Source organism: Oikopleura dioica, chromosome 2 (assembly GCF_907165135.1).
Source record: "Oikopleura dioica chromosome 2, OKI2018_I68_1.0, whole genome shotgun sequence".
NCBI classification, from domain to species: Eukaryota; Metazoa; Chordata; class Appendicularia; order Copelata; family Oikopleuridae; genus Oikopleura; species Oikopleura dioica.
Window position 1 is genome coordinate 11619724 of NC_137292.1, and position 18736 is coordinate 11638459.

At 40.8% G+C, this 18736-nt stretch overlaps 5 protein-coding genes across 7 annotated transcripts; all 5 read left to right on the forward strand.

The window, feature by feature from the left end:
* The first annotated feature begins 4 nt into the window (after positions 1 to 4).
* On the forward strand, positions 5 to 1241 carry LOC145696149 (V-type proton ATPase subunit F-like). Its single transcript, XM_081773142.1, has 3 exons — positions 5 to 174; positions 221 to 438; positions 1039 to 1241. Exons 1-3 carry the CDS (start codon positions 67 to 69, stop codon positions 1061 to 1063), a joined length of 351 nt encoding a protein of 116 aa, XP_081629268.1. The 5' UTR covers positions 5 to 66; the 3' UTR covers positions 1064 to 1241.
* Positions 1242 to 1332: 91 nt separating this feature from the next.
* Positions 1333 to 3930, forward strand: LOC145696151 (natural resistance-associated macrophage protein 2-like). Its single transcript, XM_081773144.1, has 8 exons — positions 1333 to 1519; positions 1623 to 1950; positions 1998 to 2372; positions 2513 to 2755; positions 2894 to 3098; positions 3160 to 3375; positions 3416 to 3579; positions 3621 to 3930. The coding sequence occupies exons 1-8, from the start codon at positions 1490 to 1492 to the stop codon at positions 3731 to 3733; spliced, it is 1674 nt and encodes a 557-aa protein (XP_081629270.1). The 5' UTR covers positions 1333 to 1489; the 3' UTR covers positions 3734 to 3930.
* Positions 3931 to 3961: 31 nt separating this feature from the next.
* Positions 3962 to 10312, forward strand: LOC145696140 (uncharacterized). 2 transcript variants are annotated; one of them, XM_081773129.1, is made up of 11 exons: positions 3962 to 4028; positions 4573 to 4674; positions 5094 to 5167; positions 6221 to 6391; positions 6589 to 6674; positions 7000 to 7261; positions 7745 to 7882; positions 8184 to 8534; positions 8573 to 8732; positions 8782 to 8966; positions 10093 to 10312. In XM_081773129.1, the coding sequence occupies exons 1-11, from the start codon at positions 4004 to 4006 to the stop codon at positions 10234 to 10236; spliced, it is 1698 nt and encodes a 565-aa protein (XP_081629255.1). In that variant the 5' UTR covers positions 3962 to 4003; the 3' UTR covers positions 10237 to 10312. The 2 variants fall into 2 exon arrangements, with proteins under 2 accessions (XP_081629255.1, XP_081629256.1); XM_081773130.1 differs by lacking the exon at positions 3962 to 4028 and having other exon boundaries at positions 4655 to 4681; positions 5096 to 5167; positions 10093 to 10311.
* Positions 10313 to 10345: 33 nt separating this feature from the next.
* On the forward strand, positions 10346 to 12503 carry LOC145696144 (uncharacterized). 2 transcript variants are annotated; one of them, XM_081773136.1, is made up of 11 exons: positions 10346 to 10434; positions 10538 to 10641; positions 10681 to 10761; positions 10803 to 10886; positions 10930 to 11056; positions 11101 to 11215; positions 11263 to 11320; positions 11386 to 11502; positions 11543 to 11706; positions 11750 to 11865; positions 11910 to 12503. In XM_081773136.1, exons 1-11 carry the CDS (start codon positions 10413 to 10415, stop codon positions 12011 to 12013), a joined length of 1092 nt encoding a protein of 363 aa, XP_081629262.1. In that variant the 5' UTR covers positions 10346 to 10412; the 3' UTR covers positions 12014 to 12503. The 2 variants fall into 2 exon arrangements, with proteins under 2 accessions (XP_081629262.1, XP_081629263.1); XM_081773137.1 differs by having other exon boundaries at positions 10347 to 10434; positions 11750 to 11862.
* Positions 12504 to 12527: 24 nt separating this feature from the next.
* On the forward strand, positions 12528 to 18043 carry LOC145698286 (DNA-directed RNA polymerase III subunit RPC2-like). The gene is made up of 16 exons (XM_081775486.1): positions 12528 to 12848; positions 12917 to 13125; positions 13222 to 13931; positions 14104 to 14261; positions 14380 to 14496; positions 14959 to 15061; positions 15476 to 15724; positions 15769 to 15883; positions 16011 to 16052; positions 16118 to 16614; positions 16731 to 16860; positions 16953 to 17024; positions 17099 to 17529; positions 17569 to 17685; positions 17729 to 17808; positions 17850 to 18043. The coding sequence occupies exons 1-16, from the start codon at positions 12565 to 12567 to the stop codon at positions 17938 to 17940; spliced, it is 3405 nt and encodes a 1134-aa protein (XP_081631612.1). The 5' UTR covers positions 12528 to 12564; the 3' UTR covers positions 17941 to 18043.
* Positions 18044 to 18736: the final 693 nt, after the last annotated feature.

Below are 18736 nucleotides of genomic sequence, written 5' to 3' on the forward strand. Positions count from 1 at the left end.
GGCGCGAGAATTCTGCACCACTTCGCGAAGAAGGAAAATTGAAAAGAGAAAAACGCGAATCAAAAAATGCTGGGAGGAAAATTGATGACCGTTATCGGCGATGAAGATACTGTTACGGGCTTTTTGATGGGTGGAATTGGAGAATTGAGCAAAGAGCGACATCCGAATTTCTTCGTAGGAAAAATATAAAGAAAATGGTATAATTAGTATTCAATTTTAGGTGGTGGACAAAGACACAGAGACGAAAGACATCGAAGCCAACCTGCGAACCTTCCTGGCTCGCCCCGATGTGGGAATAGTGATGATCACGCAGTGCTACGCGGAGCGAGTGCGGCACCTGATCGACGCTCATGTGGAGCCGATTCCGACGATTTTGGAGATTCCGTCCAAAGACAACCCATACGATGCGGAAAAGGATTCCGTCCTCAAACGGGCCAGGTAAACTTTTCCCTGACGAAACGGTCGTATTTTTGGAAATTGGCAAAATTGGAAATGGAACACCTTCAGCTGAGGGAATCCAAGAACGAGAGCCATAAATAGGGCTAACTCGTGATCTCACAGTAACGCTAAAAGGCGAATTGAAGACCCTTATGACCTCTTTTTAACTCGAATCGAATTTTCAGCTTCCATTTTTTAATGAATTTTCCCTAGAATTTCGTGTATTTTCGAAGAAAACAGCTTTCTTTTTCATGCGGAACGACATTTTTTTGCTGCAAATCGATTTCTTCCGCAAATTTGACTCTTGAACCCTGGTTATAGGGGAAAGAAAAAGCTCCAGAATACGGAAATTCATCTCTTTCATTTTCCGAAATGAGAATTTTACGAGGTTTCCGTTCGATTTTCCCCAAAAATTAACTTTCAGACCCGGCAACGCATCGGTCAGTTGACCGATCGTCTGGTGAACACTCAGCTTTAGAAATTTTCCGTCGTTTTTTGCTTGAATAGACAGTTTAAATCAAAACAACGAGCAGTGTATCGCGTTTAGTCTGGTCCAATTTACAACTGAAAATAGCTCCCGATTCAATCTCATGATTTCAGGGCCGTTATCGGTGGCGAAGGGTAGAATTTCAGGCGAAAATAAACTTCCATTTCACGATCAAATTTCTTCATGTTCATCCTTTTCCACAATATTGTCAACTCATACTAGCAAAAATATATAAATTACTTATCTCGTCATTTCTCTGTTCAGCATTTAATTCTTTACATGTCAACTCACTGAATAAAAAAATTTCGTTCAAAAACTTCTCTTCTTCAAACAAAAAATTTTAAAAATCCGTTTTTATGTTATTTTGCCATCATATTTTCTATCAATTTTTATCGTTAGAGAATATTACAGAAAGGGTACTCAAGTTCAGATTTTTCTCGAAAAGGGACCTTGAGGTTCAGTTCATTTCTATTTGTTTGCTACTGAAGTAAACCTACAGTAAATAAGTTATCAAGTTTGAATTTGGAACTTCTGTTTGATTCTTTCTTTTCGATAGATTTTTAGATGACAGACAATAAAGCATATTCTGCTGAAGTAAGTTTAGGTGCATGAAGCTGGGTCAAAATAACTATTATTCGAAATTGGTGATGATCTTTGTATTCTAGTGGAGGAAATTTAAGATTCCTTGTTCGTTCAGATGACCGAAATCGGGGTGGGCGATGAAACTCCTTCGCCAGAGAATTCGAACGAAACGGAAGAAGTCGAAAACGAAGTAGAAGTAGCGACCTACTTCAGCGAGAGAATTCATGTCCCAGAGTCTCAGAAAGCGTTTTCATTCCGGAAATTGTGGGCGTTTACTGGTCCGGGTTTTCTGATGTCGATCGCATACTTAGATCCTGGGAATATTGAGTCGGATTTGCAGAGTGGGGCCATTGCTCAATTCACGCTGCTGTGGGTGTTAATGTGGAGCCATGTTTTGGGCCTGTTTATGCAGCGATTTGCGCTCAGACTCGGAGTTACTACCGGTAATAATCTGTCACTTGAGTTAGTTTAAAACGAGAACCGGTTTTAGGGAAGCATCTGGCGCAAGTCTGCTACGACGGCTATTCTCCTCCAGTGCGAATTCTTCTCTGGCTTTCGATAGAATTAGCCATTATCGGCAGCGATATGCAAGAAGTAATTGGCACGGCCATCGCGTTCTCTCTTCTATCAAACGGTGCGATTCCTCTCTGGGGCGGTGTGCTCATCACAATTGTCGACACAGTCGTTTTCCTTTTCCTCGACAAGTATGGCCTCCGAAAGTTAGAAGCATTCTTCGCAGTTTTAATTACGACAATGGCGATTTCCTTTGGTTTCGAGTACGTCCAAGCTGCGCCCGATCAAAAAGAAGTTGTTTACGGCATTGTTGTACCTCACTGCACCAATTGCGGAGTTCCTCAGCTGGCACAAGGAAAAGATTGAAATATTCGAGCGAGTAAGCACGCGTTCCATCGTAATTTAAACTCATAATCATCCAACTTTGTCAATAATAACTGTACTTAATAATCGCTGCATAAAACTTCAAAGAAGTAATTCTCAATCTTCCCAAAGCAATCGGAATAATCGGCGCCGTCATTATGCCCCACAATATTTACCTGCACTCCGCTCTTGTGAGATCCCGAGAAGTAGACAGAAGAAAGCCAAAAGAAATCAAAGAAGCGAACATGTACTTTTTCATTGAATCCGCGATGGCATTGTTTGTTTCGTTCATAATCAATGTATTCGTCGTTTCTGTTTTTGCAGAAGGTTTCTACGGGAAAACGCTGGAGAATTTGAACACCACCGCTACTGGTAAGCTTGATTCTCAATTATATTAAATTTTTATCGGACTGATACGTTCTTTGAACATTTAAAGGTCACTGTTAAAATGATTTTGATTTTAGAGAATCTCTTGAAGGGATTCTTCAACCAATAAATCTGATTTCGTAGCTTTTTACGAAGATGTACTGCACTCGAACCCGCCCTATTCGATCTTCCCCCTCGAAAACGAAGATGCGAACAGTACAGATGTAGCAGTAGATATATTCAAAGGAGGAGTCTTCCTCGGCGCTGAATACGGTCTGCCAGCATACTACATCTGGGCCGTCGGAATCTTTGCAGCTGGCCAGAGCTCAACCATGACCGGCACTTATAGGTGAGTCTTGCCATTCTTTCCACTTATGGAAAAAGCCTACACGTGTTACTCTCCTTTTCAGTGGCCAGTTTGTCATGGAAGGATTCCTCAATCTTCAGTGGTCCCGTTTCGCCCGAGTCGTTCTCACTCGCTCTCTGGCAATCGTGCCTACTTTCGCCATTGCCTTTTACTCGGATATTTCGAGCTTGACCAACATGAATGATATTTTAAACATCCTTCAATCGATTCTTCTCCCTTTCGCGATTATCCCTGTTCTTCATTTTTGTGCTCAAGCGAGGTTAGTGCCATTATTTTGCTTGAAATGATGAATAATTCAGAATAATGGGTGAATTTGCGACTGGAAAGTTTTGGACTATCTTCGGTCCATTGGTAGCTTTTGTGATTATTGGAATCAATTTGTATTTTGCTTACGATATCATTATTGGTTTTGAAAAAGTAGCTGCGTATGCGATTTCAGGAGTCATTGCTGTCCTCTACTTCAGTAAGTCTGAATGGATTTATCGATATTTATAATTCTTTCAGTCTTTTGCTTCTACATGATCTGGCTCTTCTTCCGCGACGCATTCCTCCCGCGGCTACGATCGCTCTTCTTTCACAGCGGAGAGGACGAAGAATTACTGGTCGACGACGAGTAGTTAACTCTTGCTCCGAATTTTTATTCTAGATATTGACTGTTCTTCATTATTATTTCAATCTCTTCACATCTTAGTTCCGAAATTTTCTTATCAAAAACCCACTTTTATGACCGTAGCGGTCAAAATACCAATAGGTACTGTACCTTTCTGTATTTAAAAACACAAGAATCCGACTATTAAATATACTGATACGCATGTAAAAAAACAAGTAAACCGAATTCAAAATTTAGAAAATAATGATTGGAATCTATCGCTATTATTTATTGAGGCATGATCAAAATGCTCCATATTCCCGGTAAGTCTTCGTCAAACACATTGATAGATTCTAAACAAAAATTCTTAAAATAAGAAGTCAGCAGCTCGAATTCATTCAAGTATGACACGCGCACAAATATGAGAACTTCCTCTCTGTCTCCGTTTATTCTAGTTATGCTCGGAAATTGCGGAAATTCTTGAGCTTGAAACTAATGATTCTATCGCAAGAGCTATATAAAGTTTAAGCTGGTAAGAAAGCATTATTTTAATCAAGGATATATCGAGTTCTGAAGCTCTATTTTCAAGAGATTAGCTTCACCTTTGACTGAAGTCGAGAGCGTATTGACAAAAGCGCGTTTTTTTCGCACTGTGTTTTGGGTAAATTTTGAGAAAACTAAAAAATGGAGTAGCGCCGCCAAATAAAGTTTTGGAGTGCTGTTGACTCCCCCTTTTGTCAGGATGCGGCTAGGCGGCTTCCGTAGCGACCAAACTTTTCATTTTCGATTCCATTCCGAGGAAGTTCTTCAAGAATTTTTTGTAATTGAGTTGTAGAGATAGAGAGAGATAGTGACATTGATTTTTAGAAGGCGCATCTGGCGACGCGCCGAGAATCAGAAGAGAGGGAGAAATGACGATTCCAGTGCTCGATTTATTCAACTTTGAAAGCGACTCGGCTGAAGGATGCGAGGAACGGTTCATTTTAAATCTGATGAAATGTGGTATAATCTAACTTACAGTTATTTTCCTCTTTTGTGGACATTTTTTGTCACAAATTTTCGGAAAAATGTCCACAAAAATGGGCAAGGGTTCCCAAAAAAATGTCCCGCCGTAGTGTATTAAAATTTTTTCAAATATAAGTTTTTATGGAAAAATGGCGAATTTCATCCTCGAAACGCCTTTCTCTTGCTTAAATTAATTTATGAGGCTGTTGTACTCAAAATGGAGCATTTTCAGGAGGTATATTTGATGAAGATTATTACCTCAGTGAGTATGATTATCGATTAAAAACTGTAGTTGGTTACCCCGGACAAAATGAGATCTTGAGTATTTATCTTGAATACGGCAAATCCAACTAGGGACAATGGAAATTTTGAATCTTGAAAAAAGTATGTCTTGACGTCACCAAGATCGCTTCAAGCCTGCGCTGCACTGGACATTCGACCCGTTGAGCTTTTAAAGGTAACTAATTTGAAAGATGTATTTTTGAAGGTGAACTTGAATGTTGTATCTGTAGTTGTCATGCAGTATTTTGTCAATAAGGTCAGATTTGCCTTTTTGAAGTCAATTAGTTTGCAGAGCTTTGCTCGCTAAGGACTGATAGTGTCAAATTGTTTGGCTAATCGAGTTTCGGATTTTGGAAGGAACTCTATGCAGATCAGAAATGAAGCCTTTAATTTGTTTGTCATACTTAGGAAGTGCTTAGGAAACGTAAGGGCTACAATTTTGGATAAATCGACATGAAGCCCTTGTTTTCGTCTTGTATTCTTCCTTGTTTTCAACATCAAAGAGGCATCAGAGCTCGTGATGAAATGCGCCATACAAATCCACTAATCCCATGTCACATTGTTTCTTGTGCCAGGAATCAGCTGTACGGCGGGAGCTAAGGCCTTTTTTTCTATTGAAAACACTTTTAATCTCCTCAAATCGCCAGAACCATGGCAATGAAAAACTGCCATCCACAGGCGGCTTTTTGGAACTTGGATTGAACTCAGGAAGTTCGTTTTAGCGCAGAACTTCGAGAAATAAATTGCACTAGAATAAAAAGTGTACTAATGGGAAATTGGCAAGCGAAATGGCGAGGGAAAAAGGTGATTGATGGGAGGTTGGCATGCGCTAAAACGCAAAGTTGGCCGCAGCCTGCTGCTAGTGCAGAACCGCTAGAACAATTAAAATGATGATTTTTGAGAAACTAAGCTGAGTTTGACACTTTCTCTTTTTCGATAATATCTTGTTTTCATTAAAAAAATCCTGTTGAACTCGAACAGGAATCGATTTTTGGGTTCAGAGAGTCAGAAGAGTTTCAGTCTAGGGCTTTATAGTTATGATCAATTGAACAAGAACTAGTGAATCCACTTTTGAAGTCGAGTGCTTTTGAGCTTGATTAATTCTCTTTTCTTATTTCAATTAGTGCCGGACCGAGAAATGAGAAATCGCCAGCTCAGTGTTATCTTAATAATAAAGCCCGTCCGTGGCTGTCGGCACTGTGGGAACTCTGTATTGAAAGAAATTCAGGTGACGCTCAACGAGCTGGTAGCGGAGAGACCAGAGTTGTCGATCAGAGAAGCGAAGGAATTCCTGGCGAAAATCAACGAAGAAAGAGATGAAAAGCTGCAGGAAGCTAGGGTAGCGAGGAAAAGGATCATCGAGGGTCAGCCGGTGAAAAGACGCAACGAAGAACCAAACAAGGAAAGGGGATGCAATTGAATGGGTGAATTAAGATCTTGTATCTATAAGACGTCGAACAACCCAATCCACATTTTGCAAGTTTATTGATTGCTCGCAGCTTATGCTTTTATTTTATCGATGGCACTTGAAACTAACTTGAACCTTTATTCAAAAATCGAGAAATTCATTTGCACCAACTACATGCATCTCTTAAAAAGCCCTCGAAAATGCAGAAATTCACCTCTGAACCGACTGTAAGAAGTCAACCATCTCGTGGAACGAATATGATCAAATCCTCAAGGTAGTTTTTTGAGCTGAAATCATCAAAACCAAGAGATAACGGGTAGTTATTCCAGGACTTTTGAATAATTAATCGTCCGCGGAGAGTTGAATGGATAAAAATTTTAGTGTTCAAATGATCCATTTAGTAGACTCATGTAGAGAACGGATGGAAAAGAATGAATAAAAGTACCTTGATTTTAGGTTTTCTAAGTGATCTTTTTCATCCCCAAAGCTCGTTTTTCGCCTTGAAAGATGAACTTTTCATAGGATAAGGATTATAAAATCGCTTTGATTTGGCATTTCCTGTCTGATTCTGATTCTGAATCTGAAATCTCGATTTTCAGCTCGCCTCACGTCAGACCTCCGGCGAAGTTGACCCCACTGGGGTTGTCTATGACCAAAATCCCTTCCATCGGCTCATCCGCATCATCGGTCGTCTCTTCCTCCCGCCGCCGCAGTGACCATGACCGTCTCATGAACGCAATGATAAGGCGATACCACGAGAAAAAGAAGGAGGCCAAGAACTCCCGAGAAAAATGGCATCAATGGGAACAAGATCGCCTCAAGACTGAAAGAGAGAAGATGAAAGCCCAAAGAAACACGCAGGTTAGTCATTAAATTTTTTTGATTGTTTGGCATAGCAAAAGATTAGCTATTTATTCAACGAGACAAGCTAAATATTTGATGTTCGTGTGAGTTTTTATAAGAATTTATCCTTCAGACAACTCGACTCAAAAACGGCTGTTATGAGATAAATGTATTGATTTTCTATTTTCGCTCTCGTTTTCGATTCAAACTATCGTTCAATAGTCAATTGCCCAGTCAGTTTATAAAAGAGACGAAATTAAAATGACCCCGTTATAATTCTTTTGTCGTTTGTCAACAAAAGTACTGTTAAAGCTTTGATTTAATTACTGTTTATATCTTGCCAAAGATCATCGCTTGTAAAAGGCTTAATTCCCACGTGACCTTTTCTTGTCGCTCCCCATGTAGTCGGGTGGAGGAAAAGACTGGCTCTTGGATCGGTTTAAAATTAATTTGTTGGGATAGGAGCCCTAAATGAATAAACGCAAAGTGAGATTTATTCAGGCGCGCGTGGCGAGGAACAGACGATCAGATATTCACCAACTGGCAGAAATGAGCGAACGAAGGCGGCAAGAAGAGGAAGTAACACTCAAGGAGCGAGAAAAGGCGATCGAGGAAAAACTTCAAAAAGCATATGCAAAGGTAAGATTCTTTATTGAAACTCGAATCGGAGGGGCAATAATAACCGTCATTTCTGGTAATAATCATTCGATGTACGAAAATTCTCGTTAGATAAGAAAAGCCCTGCTTTGATACTGGAATCTCAGACTTGTTAAATTGCTGTGAGGATTACACAAGATCATCTCTTGTCTGAAAAGTTGCACCAGGCTTGTGCCGCAGGGATTCGCAGGAAAGAGAGCGTGAGAATAAAAAGAACTTATTTTTGATCAAATTAGGAGTCTAAGAGGGGCATGATTAGGTAATTTTTAAATGTGCTTTTTAGGCTCAATTGATGAAAGAAGCGAAACAGCAGAGGATCAAAGAAAACATGGACATGGAAGCGAGGAAAAAGCGATACCAAGAAGAGCGATTGAAAATGATGGAAAATGAAAAGATCGCGAGAGAACGTCAATTGAAAAGTGATCTGGAGAAGAAACTACGCGATGCTGATGCTGTCCGAAACCAGAAATTGCAGTCCGATGCGGAAGTGCTTCAACGAAGGAATCAGATGAAATTTCTGGCTTTTCAAGAGACGTATGAGGATGTGCAGAAAATCAAACAAGAAGAAAACGCGGAGAAAAAAGAGAGACTCAGTAAGAGACTCGAACAAGCGCAGAAAAACAACCAAGAATTGGTAAATAAGACTTGTATCTTCTTTTTCTTTATTTCAAGATGCATAAACGATCACATGCTTTGAAAATCGCTGCAGCTCAGAAACAACGTCAGCTTGAAGAAGTTCGGGCAGCGAAAGAAGAGCTGCTGAAAGAACAACAAACCAGAATTCAAGAAGAAGTCCTCCGAAACGAGAAGCTCGCTGAAGAAGCTCGTCGAGGTAAAATTCTTCGATAATTTATTGAGCAAATTTTATCGGTCATTTTCAGGAGTGAGCCAAATGAAGCAGATGAAACTGGAAGAGATCAAAGAAAAGCATCAACTGGAGAGACTACGCGCTCAAGAAAATCTCCGACGAAACGAAAGAGCTTTTGAGGCTGAGCGCGAGAAATTAGAGCAACAAGTCGATCAGAAAATTGCAAAGAGTGAAAAAATTTTGGAAGATCGAGAAAGAGTAAGTCACAATGACAGTTGATTATCCGTTTATTTTTTCAGTGATATTTTTTTCAATTATTTGTTTCCAATGTGATATGTAGAAAAAATTGAAAGACAGAAATCAGACAAAGTAAATTTTACGGCGTAGAATATTCAATTTAAAACAACAAAATCACCATGGCTGCCATGGCATTCTGAGGTTGTCGAAAAACATGTCGAAGTCCTCGATATTTTCTGGCATGTTGTCTTCAGGATAGCCGCCCATATTATAAAAGATCGTTCGTTGTTGTGCCATTAATTTCTTGTACTGCTCGTTCTGATCCTTTGAGAAATAGTAGAAAGAATAGGATATTTCATTCAAACCTCCAGCTTTTTCTTCAACTCTTCTTTTTTTATGCGAAATTTCGCTTCGCAAATATGACTATCAACCACTCGATGGCGCACGCGGCAAAAACAGCATCTATGATTAGTAGCTATGAAATCGCCCAAAAAAACCAAATCCCACCTGACAATTCGTTTACAAGATTTTTCCAAGTGAGCGGCGAAATCTTCATATTTCATTTCCACCTTATGATTAGTTAAAAAGTATCTTCAATAAGTTTTACCTTGCATTCGCTATCAGTGCATTGAACAGCTCGCGCATTCATCATCTTCAGAAAGAACTTTGACGCGGGATAAGGTTCTTTGTCAAGAGGGAAAAACTTGGAACAAAGAGAGCATTCCCTGTCAAAGCCGATTTGCTTGAACGCGCATTCCCGGCAAACATTCTTGTTGCAGCAGGCTGTTACGACGGGATCTTCCATCTGTCTACGGCATTTTTTGCAGTCAAAAAATTTTGACGCAAAATCTTCTTTGTTGAGCGTTAAAGCGATTCCCTTTTCAATCAAAGGTTTCCAAAATAGACGCCCTTCTGAAATTCTCTCAGGATCATCTGACTCGTAACCCTCAAAATTATTCATTTTTTATTAGACTTATTCGTTCCTTCAAATATTCGAAAATGAGTTTTTTACACCCGGACTGTCCCTTTTTATTGCAGCGAGCTGATGATCGTGATGTTTCAGAGCTAGACATGAAGCTGACTAAGTTTTTGGATTCGACTTTTTGAGAACTGATCATAACCGAGCAATTCTGATTTATTCTTTCAGACCATCCTGATTTCGAAGGTTCAAGCGCGCAAACAAGCGGCGGAACGCGATGCCATCCGCAAAGAACTCGAAAGTTTCGACCAAAAAGTCTCCACTGTCAACATGCTCGCCGCCGTCGTCCATCGCCGCGACAAGATCATCTAAACCGATCTCTTCTCGGTTAATAAATAAAATTGTACATTTCTGTGAAATTGTTGCTTCCCTTTCTTTTCGACTCTAATAAAAATATTTTCATTCCGTTTTTAATAAAAAGTGTTTTTCACGCTCGATTAGTTTATAGAATGCTGGCTCAAAAGTAAGATAAAGCATTTTGGAAAAAGATGGTCCTTCAGTATGCAGAAGGTTAGTCAAAAAAGCGTAAAAAGAGGTGTTAGTTTCAAAGATAATTAGTTTTGAAAGAATAGGGTGTTTTAGAGAAGATTTAATGAAGGCGAATTTTGTATAGGGTTAGAGCAGAAAGTGGACTTACGAAGGGTAAATTTGGACGCTCTCAAGCCATGGATAGCTGACAAAGTCTCAAGGCTGCTCAACTCTGAAGACTCTGTCAAGGTACAGTTTCGTTCGATCGTCATTTTGTAATCTCTGTAGGTACCTCCCGATGTTGCTATAGACTATTGCTACAAACAACTTAGCTCGAAAGGGATTCTCCCAAATGGGAGGCAGATGCAGGTCAGTCAAGCTTTCAGAAGATCCCTTTTCAATCAATTCAGGATTCAATATCAACATTAATACAGGGAAAACCCGCAAGACTGTATATGGCGGAGCTGTGGCCACTACTTGTCTCCGCCCAAAACGTAGGTACCCCCAAATCTTCGCTGTCCAGAACACCCTATTTAGAGTCCTATGGGTATTCCGATGGCCATGATTGAGGCTAAAAAGCGTGAAATCTTAGCCCGGGAAGGGAAAAAATCTAAAATTGACAAAATCGGTAAAAAGATCGACTCGGCGGTAAATGACTTGAACGGTAAGAAAGATCATCAACCAGTCCTCTTTTTATGTGTTTTTCAGACAAAGCTGTCGAGGAAGGAATGCGTAAGTACAACGTTAATTCCGGGAATCGGGTTTCTAAGATCCGCGACGCCAGTCGGGATAGAAGTAGATCTAATTCAAAACGAAAGCGCAGGTAAATTTGACAGTAAAACGACAGAAAGCTGAATCCCATTTGTTTAGTAGAACGCGCTCTCGTTCAAAAGAGTCAAAAAAGAGATCCAGCTCACGTCGACGCTCCAAGTCCTGGTTACCTCTTTAAAATCCTTTTTCTTTTGACTAATTAAAACTTCGTGATAACCGAAAAAGTCCCGGACGAGGTCGAAATCCAGGTCGAAGTCGAGGTCGAAATCGAAGAAAAGATCAAAGTCAGAAGAAAAGAAGCGTTTGAAGAAGAAGAAAGAGGCGAAGAAAAAGAAAAAGGTATGGAAAATTATCGTTTCAAAAATAATTTCATTCTCAGATTGCATCGAAGAAAAAGAAGGCGAAATTAGAGAAGAAGAGAAAGAAAAGAAAGAAAGAAGAGTCATCATCTTCGTCGTCGTCTTCCAGCAGTTCTTCTTCTGAGAGTTCGTCTTCGTCCGACTCCGATTCTGAGTCCGAAGAAGAGAAGAAGAAGAAAAAGAAGTAGGTTCTATTTTTTTATTCCCATTTCTATAAATAAATTAAGGAAGCAACGAAAGAAGAAGCTGTCGAAGAAAAAATCGTCCAAGAAAAAGTCAAAGAAGAAAAACGACAGCGACTCGTCCGACTCTTCTGATGAAGATTCTCAGGTTGAACAAGGTGGTGTCCCAAGAGGCTCCAGAGGGGTTTTACTAACTCGTGTTCAGACGGAGACGTGCCGCCAGAAGCTGAAAAACCAAAGTCTTTGAGCGAGCTGGAGAAAAAACTTCGCGAACGAGCTATAAGCTCCATGCGCAAAAAGAGCGCATAAAAACACTCTTTCCTGAGGCAGAAATAATCACAGAAGCTTGAACCTTCTTTATCTCGCAAAATAAGTTCCAAACTCAAGTTTCCTATCATTTTCCTTCACATCTTTACTGTTTTTTTCTAAACAAAACTCTCCTTTCTGAGTTAAACATGTTTCTCGTAAACAAGTTCTATTATTTATCGTTTGAAATAACTTTCCAACTGCCCTGACTTCTGATATTTATCATTGTTACTACTGTTACCACTATTTTTATTAAAAATGTTTTACCAAGTGCATTTAATATCTGCGTGTATCCATACTTTGCCTCCTCGAGACGAGAAATCTCCGCCAATACCGTATAAACTACGCAATACAATCTAATATCTATTTAAACCATTTTTTCGAACTTAACTTTTTCCCTGGTGATAAAACTTTACTCAAAACTCGATTGAAAAAACTATTTTTGCAAAACTTCTTGCACCTTTTTTCTGTTTCAATACACGGAAAACCATCATAGCTTCATTTTTTATGTTTTCAGAAATCGTTAATCGATACGGAAAATATAAAAAAAAAACATGACAATAAAAGATTATGTGTCGCCATATGCAGCTGTTTCCGAGGTGCAGGAAAAGTGGAAATTAGTACCCGCGTTTTTGGAAAGTAGAGGACTCGTCAAGCAGCATTTAGACTCGTTCAATTATCTTCTGACACAAGGACTTCAAAAAATTATAAAAGCGAATGCGCGCACAGATGTTGATCAAAACTTCTTTTGGAATTACGATAATATTTACGTCGATCCGCCAGATGTTGAATATGGCATGAGAAGTGAGGCAATTACTCCACATGAATGTCGACTTAGGCTTGAGTTCGCAAGTTGTCTCTTTTGCGAGACTGAAGTGGTTCAATTTGTTGAACTCTTAAAAACAGAGACATGACATATTCGGCGCCAATTAAAGTTGATGTTACTTATGTCCGTGATAATCAAATTAGAAAGGCGCGAGGTCTGGTCATTGGCCGAATGCCCATCATGTTGAGGTCGGCTAGGTGTGTTCTAGCGGGGATGTCGCAGGAGCAGTTTTTTAAAGCGAAGGAGTGCCCTCTCGATCCTGGAGGGTACTTTATCGTCAAAGGAACGGGTGGTACACTTCACTTTTGGATGCGTTGTCACGAGTGACGTACTGTATCTCATAAGCGGCTAATCGATTAAAGTCAGTGCTACCCCATTTGATAAGGTGCGGAAAAAGTGCTATTGATGCAAGAACAAGCTGTCTCTAATCGCATCCTGGTTGAGAAGGACAAAACCGGAATGTTCTGCGCAGTCGTCAAGTCAAAATCGGACACGGCGAATACCCAAACGAATCTTATCCAGTCGAAGAATAAAATTTACGTGAAGCAGAATAAGCTGCGTGAGCCTGTCAATGTTGTCGTGCTCTTTAAAGCGCTGGGAATCGAGCGGGATCAAGAAATCGCCGAATTGATCGCCACCGAGGACTCCACCTTGGCGCTCCTGGCGCCCAGCTTATTCGAATGCCAGCAGCTTGAAATCTTCTCCCAAAATCAAGCGATGAAGTACCTGGAAAAGACAATCATGCGCATCCAGAACCCGATAGTTTCGCGATCGCAGATGCAGTCGCGCTTTCAAACCAGAACACCTCGTAACAGAGAACAAGAAGTCCATGTATGGCTCTGTAACACATTGCTGGTCAATGTGCCCTGTAAAGATTTTAACCTGTACGAGAAAGCTGTTTTTCTTGGACTTATGTGTCGACGACTTCTTCAAGCGCAACAAGGCATGATCAAAGCTGACGATAGAGATTACTACGGAAACAAGCGAATTCAGCTAGCGGGGGATTTGATATCCTTACTCTTCGAGGAACACTTTAAAAATTTCAACGACGAGCTGAAACGTACGATTGGGAAGAAACTTGAAAAGAAAACAGCGCAGGGGAGGGGTGACATGACTGCGGCCAAGTTTGAATAATTGCTGCCTTTCACTTTTGAATTTATTATGGTCGTCTTTGGACTGCTCATTTTGGCCTTTTAATTAGACGAAAAGACAATTTTAAGGACAGTAATTAACATTAGAATCGTCTTAAATCAGCACCCCTTTTTGACAGGTCGTTGACGTAATATCATCAATGAAATCACTACAAAACAAAATCACTCTAGCAATGGAAGCGGCTATTCAAACCGGCAACTGGAATCTAAAACGTTTCAAAATGGACCGCAAAGGCATCACGGAAATACTGAATCGAATGAGTTTTATTTCTATAGTGTTTGGGTTGTCAAAAATGCACATTGTTGTCGCGCGCTTGAATCCGTTATGCGCGACTGAAACGTGCTTTTCTTTTATTTGATATTCGTTCCATTTGTTTTTCAACCTACTTTCCAGTTGGCACAATGACCCGAATCAAGGGACATTTCGAAAAGACGATGAAAGTCACGGGACCCAGAGCGCTGCAAGGATCTCAATGGGGAATGCTCTGTCCTTCTGATACTCCTGAAGGGTGAGTTGACTAGAAACTTTCCGAGAACAAGTTTGGGTTCACACCGTTGTTGAAAATAAAGATTGTAAATCAGACTGCTCATTTAACTGAGTCAACCACTCAATTTCCTGTTTAGGGGAAACAAGTATCATAGCCGGTTTTTGGGGTATTATGGGTTATTATCAGCTCGCGGATAATTTTCAATTGAAGTTAGATTGAACTTTAGATCTCTAATTGAGCCTAGTTCCGTCTTCTAGTGAAATCTTGTAACGAATTTGTCCCCTCTAAATTTCCACTTCCTGACCGAAAACCTCGGCGTAAAATAGAAATTCTGCTTCGCTTTCCAAAATCACATAACGCCCAATCTCATAGTTGATGTAACGATCAGAACCAGACTTGTTCCGGAAAATTAGATTTCCCCTGGCGACCGACCTAGGACCTTCTCGCGTGGTAGAACTTGGCGAACGTGAAAATTTTGTTTAGAGCGCAATGTGGCCTTGTCAAGAATATGGCGCTCATGTCACACGTGACGACATTCGAAGATGATAAGCCGATCCATAGGCTTCTTATTAATCTTGGTGTGGAGGTTAGTAATCATTGATATTAATATTCGATGCACGTTTTCAATATTTTTTACTTCTCGCCTTGATTTTTATTATCAGTAGTCCAAAGTGTGGCCACGAAATGGCCATGGTTAGTTATAAGTCGAGCGGGTTCATGGAACTGGAATATCGCAAAATTTCGAGCTTTCTTTTGCACTCGAAAACGAGGTCATCAAAGACTATTTTAGACAGAGCGAGAATTCAAAAGCCGGAATGGAAGGCTTCGAGGTTGCTTCTCGTCGCTTAGTACGGGATTACCGCTACCAACGTTGCATGTTTACTTATGAACTTTGCGCGGTGCCGTTAACGAGTGGTTAGACGAGCGACGCTTTCGCTTTTCTTTCTTGAGCCTTCTATTTCCGGCCTAGTGCCAGGAACGATGTTAAATTTGCGTCTAGGAAACGAGCACTTTATCTGGCTACGATTTGCATGGTGCAAATTATTTGGTGTTTCTAAATGGCGCACTAGTTGGCGCCACGCGTAACCCAAAGAGTTTGACGCGCACAGTGCAACTCATCAGAAGGGCGGGTAGACTTCCTGAGTTTGTTTCGGTCTATGTCTCGGAGGAACATCGAGCTGTTTATCTCGCCTCGGATGGCGGAAGACTCACCAGGCCCTGTATAATTGTTGAAAATGGTAGGCCTAAGGTAACGACATTATTTGAGTTTATTTTTCCTAATGTTTCGACTAGGTCACCCAAAAGCATATCAACGCGCTACTGGAAGGCAAGGTGAAGTTTCCGGACTTTGTCAAAAACGGCCTCATCGAGTATTTGGACGTAAACGAAGAAAACAGCGCTCTAATAGGCACCCGGATTAGACAATTGTTTAAATACCAAGTACACGTAATGTTAAGTACGGACAGTTGTCCTCTTCGTTTTTCCCTGTTATCGTGTAACGATATTTCCCGTACATTGCTTATCCAAATTAAAAGCCGTTTACGAACGTGATATCACAGAGCAGCATACGCATTTAGGTTGGTTGGAACATTCTTAGCCTAGTTTCTAAAGCGAAGTTTATCTTTTCCAACCTTTTTAAAAGAAATTGAACCCTTCGCCTTACTCGGAGTCTGTGCTGGTTTGATTCCTTACCCAGATCACAATCAGTCACCAAGAAATACGTATCAATGTGCCATGGGAAAGCAAGCTATGGGTACAATTGCAATGAATCAAAGAGAACGAATCGACTCCTGCTTGTACAATCTTGTTTACCCGCAACGCCCGCTGGTGAAGACGCGAACTATTGAACTCATCGGTTTCGAGCAACTCCCAGCTGGTCAAAATGCGACTGTTGCTGTAATGTCTTATTCTGGCTATGATATTGAAGACGCGTTAATTCTGAATAAAGCTTCTGTCGACAGAGGCTACGGACGATGTCTGGTTTATCGTAACGAAAAGACCCAGCTCAAACGTCAAGGAGGACTTGTTGAGACTATTGAAGAAAGAATCGATGGTCCAGCGCTCGATGCTCAAAGTGGGGAGAAAATCCGCGCAGATGAGTGCCTTGACATGGATGGAATCGTAGCACCGGGCGAGAGAGTCAAGGAACGGATAGCTAATCAATCTTTCCATTTCCACCCAGATAATCCTCTGGGTTCACAAAAGCTTGACGGAAATTTCGAGTGTGAATCGAATTTTGGCTATCTGATTAACAGGAGTACCATAAGTTAATCAACAAAGTGGTCTCAAAAGTTGTGGCAGGGGAAGGTAATCTACCACAGGATGAACCGAGGGCGATTAGAGCTCCAACGATGGCGAAATCGCAGCCAATTCACATCGGCACGGGTTAGACAGTTCTGAGGGCATATATTATAATATCAGAGGGTTGGGCGTTAGTTGATCTTGAACACGGCTGTCTAACCAACCGCTAGAGCGAGTTATGATCTCAGAAGATGCAACGTGGCGAATGGTGAAACTTTCTTACCGACAGACTCGACGGCCGGAATTAGGTGAGACATTTTCCTCGAAGCTCGTTCGATTTTTTTTTACGAATATATAATACTAATATAACTATCATTTTCAGGCGATAAATTCTCGTCACGTCACGGACAAAAGGGTGTTACAGGGTTAATCGTTCCACAAGAAAATATGCCCTTCAACGAGATCGGAATGTGTCCAGATGTGATTATGAACCCTCACGGTTACCCATCACGAATGACAGTCGGCAAGTTGATGGAATGCATCGGCTCGAAAGCAGGTGCACTCTCTGGAAAGTTTCACTACGGTACTGCGTTCGGCGGCAATACGACGGAAGAAATGGCGCAGACTATGTTAGACTACGGATTCAATTACTATGGAAAAGATCTACTCATGAGTGGCGAAACAGGAGAACCTCTGGAAGCTTATATTTTCATGGGCCCAATCTATTACCAGAAGCTGAGACACATGGTTATGGACAAAATGCACGCTCGTGCTACTGGAAAGGTCCACAATTTAACTCGACAACCACTAGAGGTAGATAATGAGAATGTTTCTGGTTTTAACATAATTCAGGGACGAGCAAAAGACGGAGGACTGCGACTAGGAGAAATGGAACGCGATGCATTGCTGGCTTACGGAGCATCGAACCTCTTGAATGAGCGATTCTTCTATTCAAGTGATAAATATAGGGTTTGCTAAGGCGATACTGGGTGCGATTGTTTAATAAATTTAGGTTGAAATTTGTGGCGATTGCGGGCTTCACGGCTATTCCGGATGGTGCCGCGTTTGTAGAACGGGAGAACATATGGCAAGGTAAGAATCCTTCGAATAGAGCTGTGTTTTTCATTTTTTAGTATTAACATGCCGTATGCGTGCAAGTTGCTGCTGCAAGAACTATTCTCGATGAATATCATGCCGAGGATACAATTGAAAAGCCAACTGTAGAACGACTCGACGCGAAAGAAAAAAGTATTTATGAAGAAACTTTTCTTCCTGTGTGGCAATGATTGAGCTGAACTGTCGAGAAATAAAAATCACGGAAAACTGATTCGCTCAGTATTTTCAAACGAAAATTTGGATTTATTGGAGAGCAGCGTTAGACAGTTTGTTGGTGAATCTAACAAGAATCTCAATCCGCAAGCGCATGTTCGACTTGAAGCATTCTTAAGTTTAGAATTATAGTGGAACGTTGTGCTTCGTAAACTGATGCATTGAGCCTCTTAATCAATCGTTTCGTTCAAAAATTCAACAACAGCTGCATAGTCTTACACAACTCCTTTCTGTCCCTGTTGCATTTTTTCAAGATCATGGATTCTAATCGGCTAATCAAAGACACGAAATTCAAATATCGCAGGCTTTTGCAGACCAAGCATAGTCTTTGGTTGTTACTGTACCGGTTTACTGCTTCTATTGAGTCTATAGTCTATTATGTCTAAAATACAAAGTTTGCTTCTAAAAACGCCCAAAATATTTTCTGCTGAATGCGTTCGAACATACTCTTGCGAAATTTCGCGGTCTCGGCTAATTCCTTAAAAGCTAAAAAATTGCCTTTAGTTTGGCGGCACGCGGTGCAAGGCGCACGTGTACTTCCGCAACCTTTGACTGACTTTTAAATTTCTTCCCGCAACGTTAAAAATCTCGGCCCTGGGAAAGGCGATGCAACGCGCTTATGTATAACTAAGGGATATTCAAAATGGAGGCGATAGCGTTTTCGTCAGAGCACTTTGTTGCTGTCATAGGT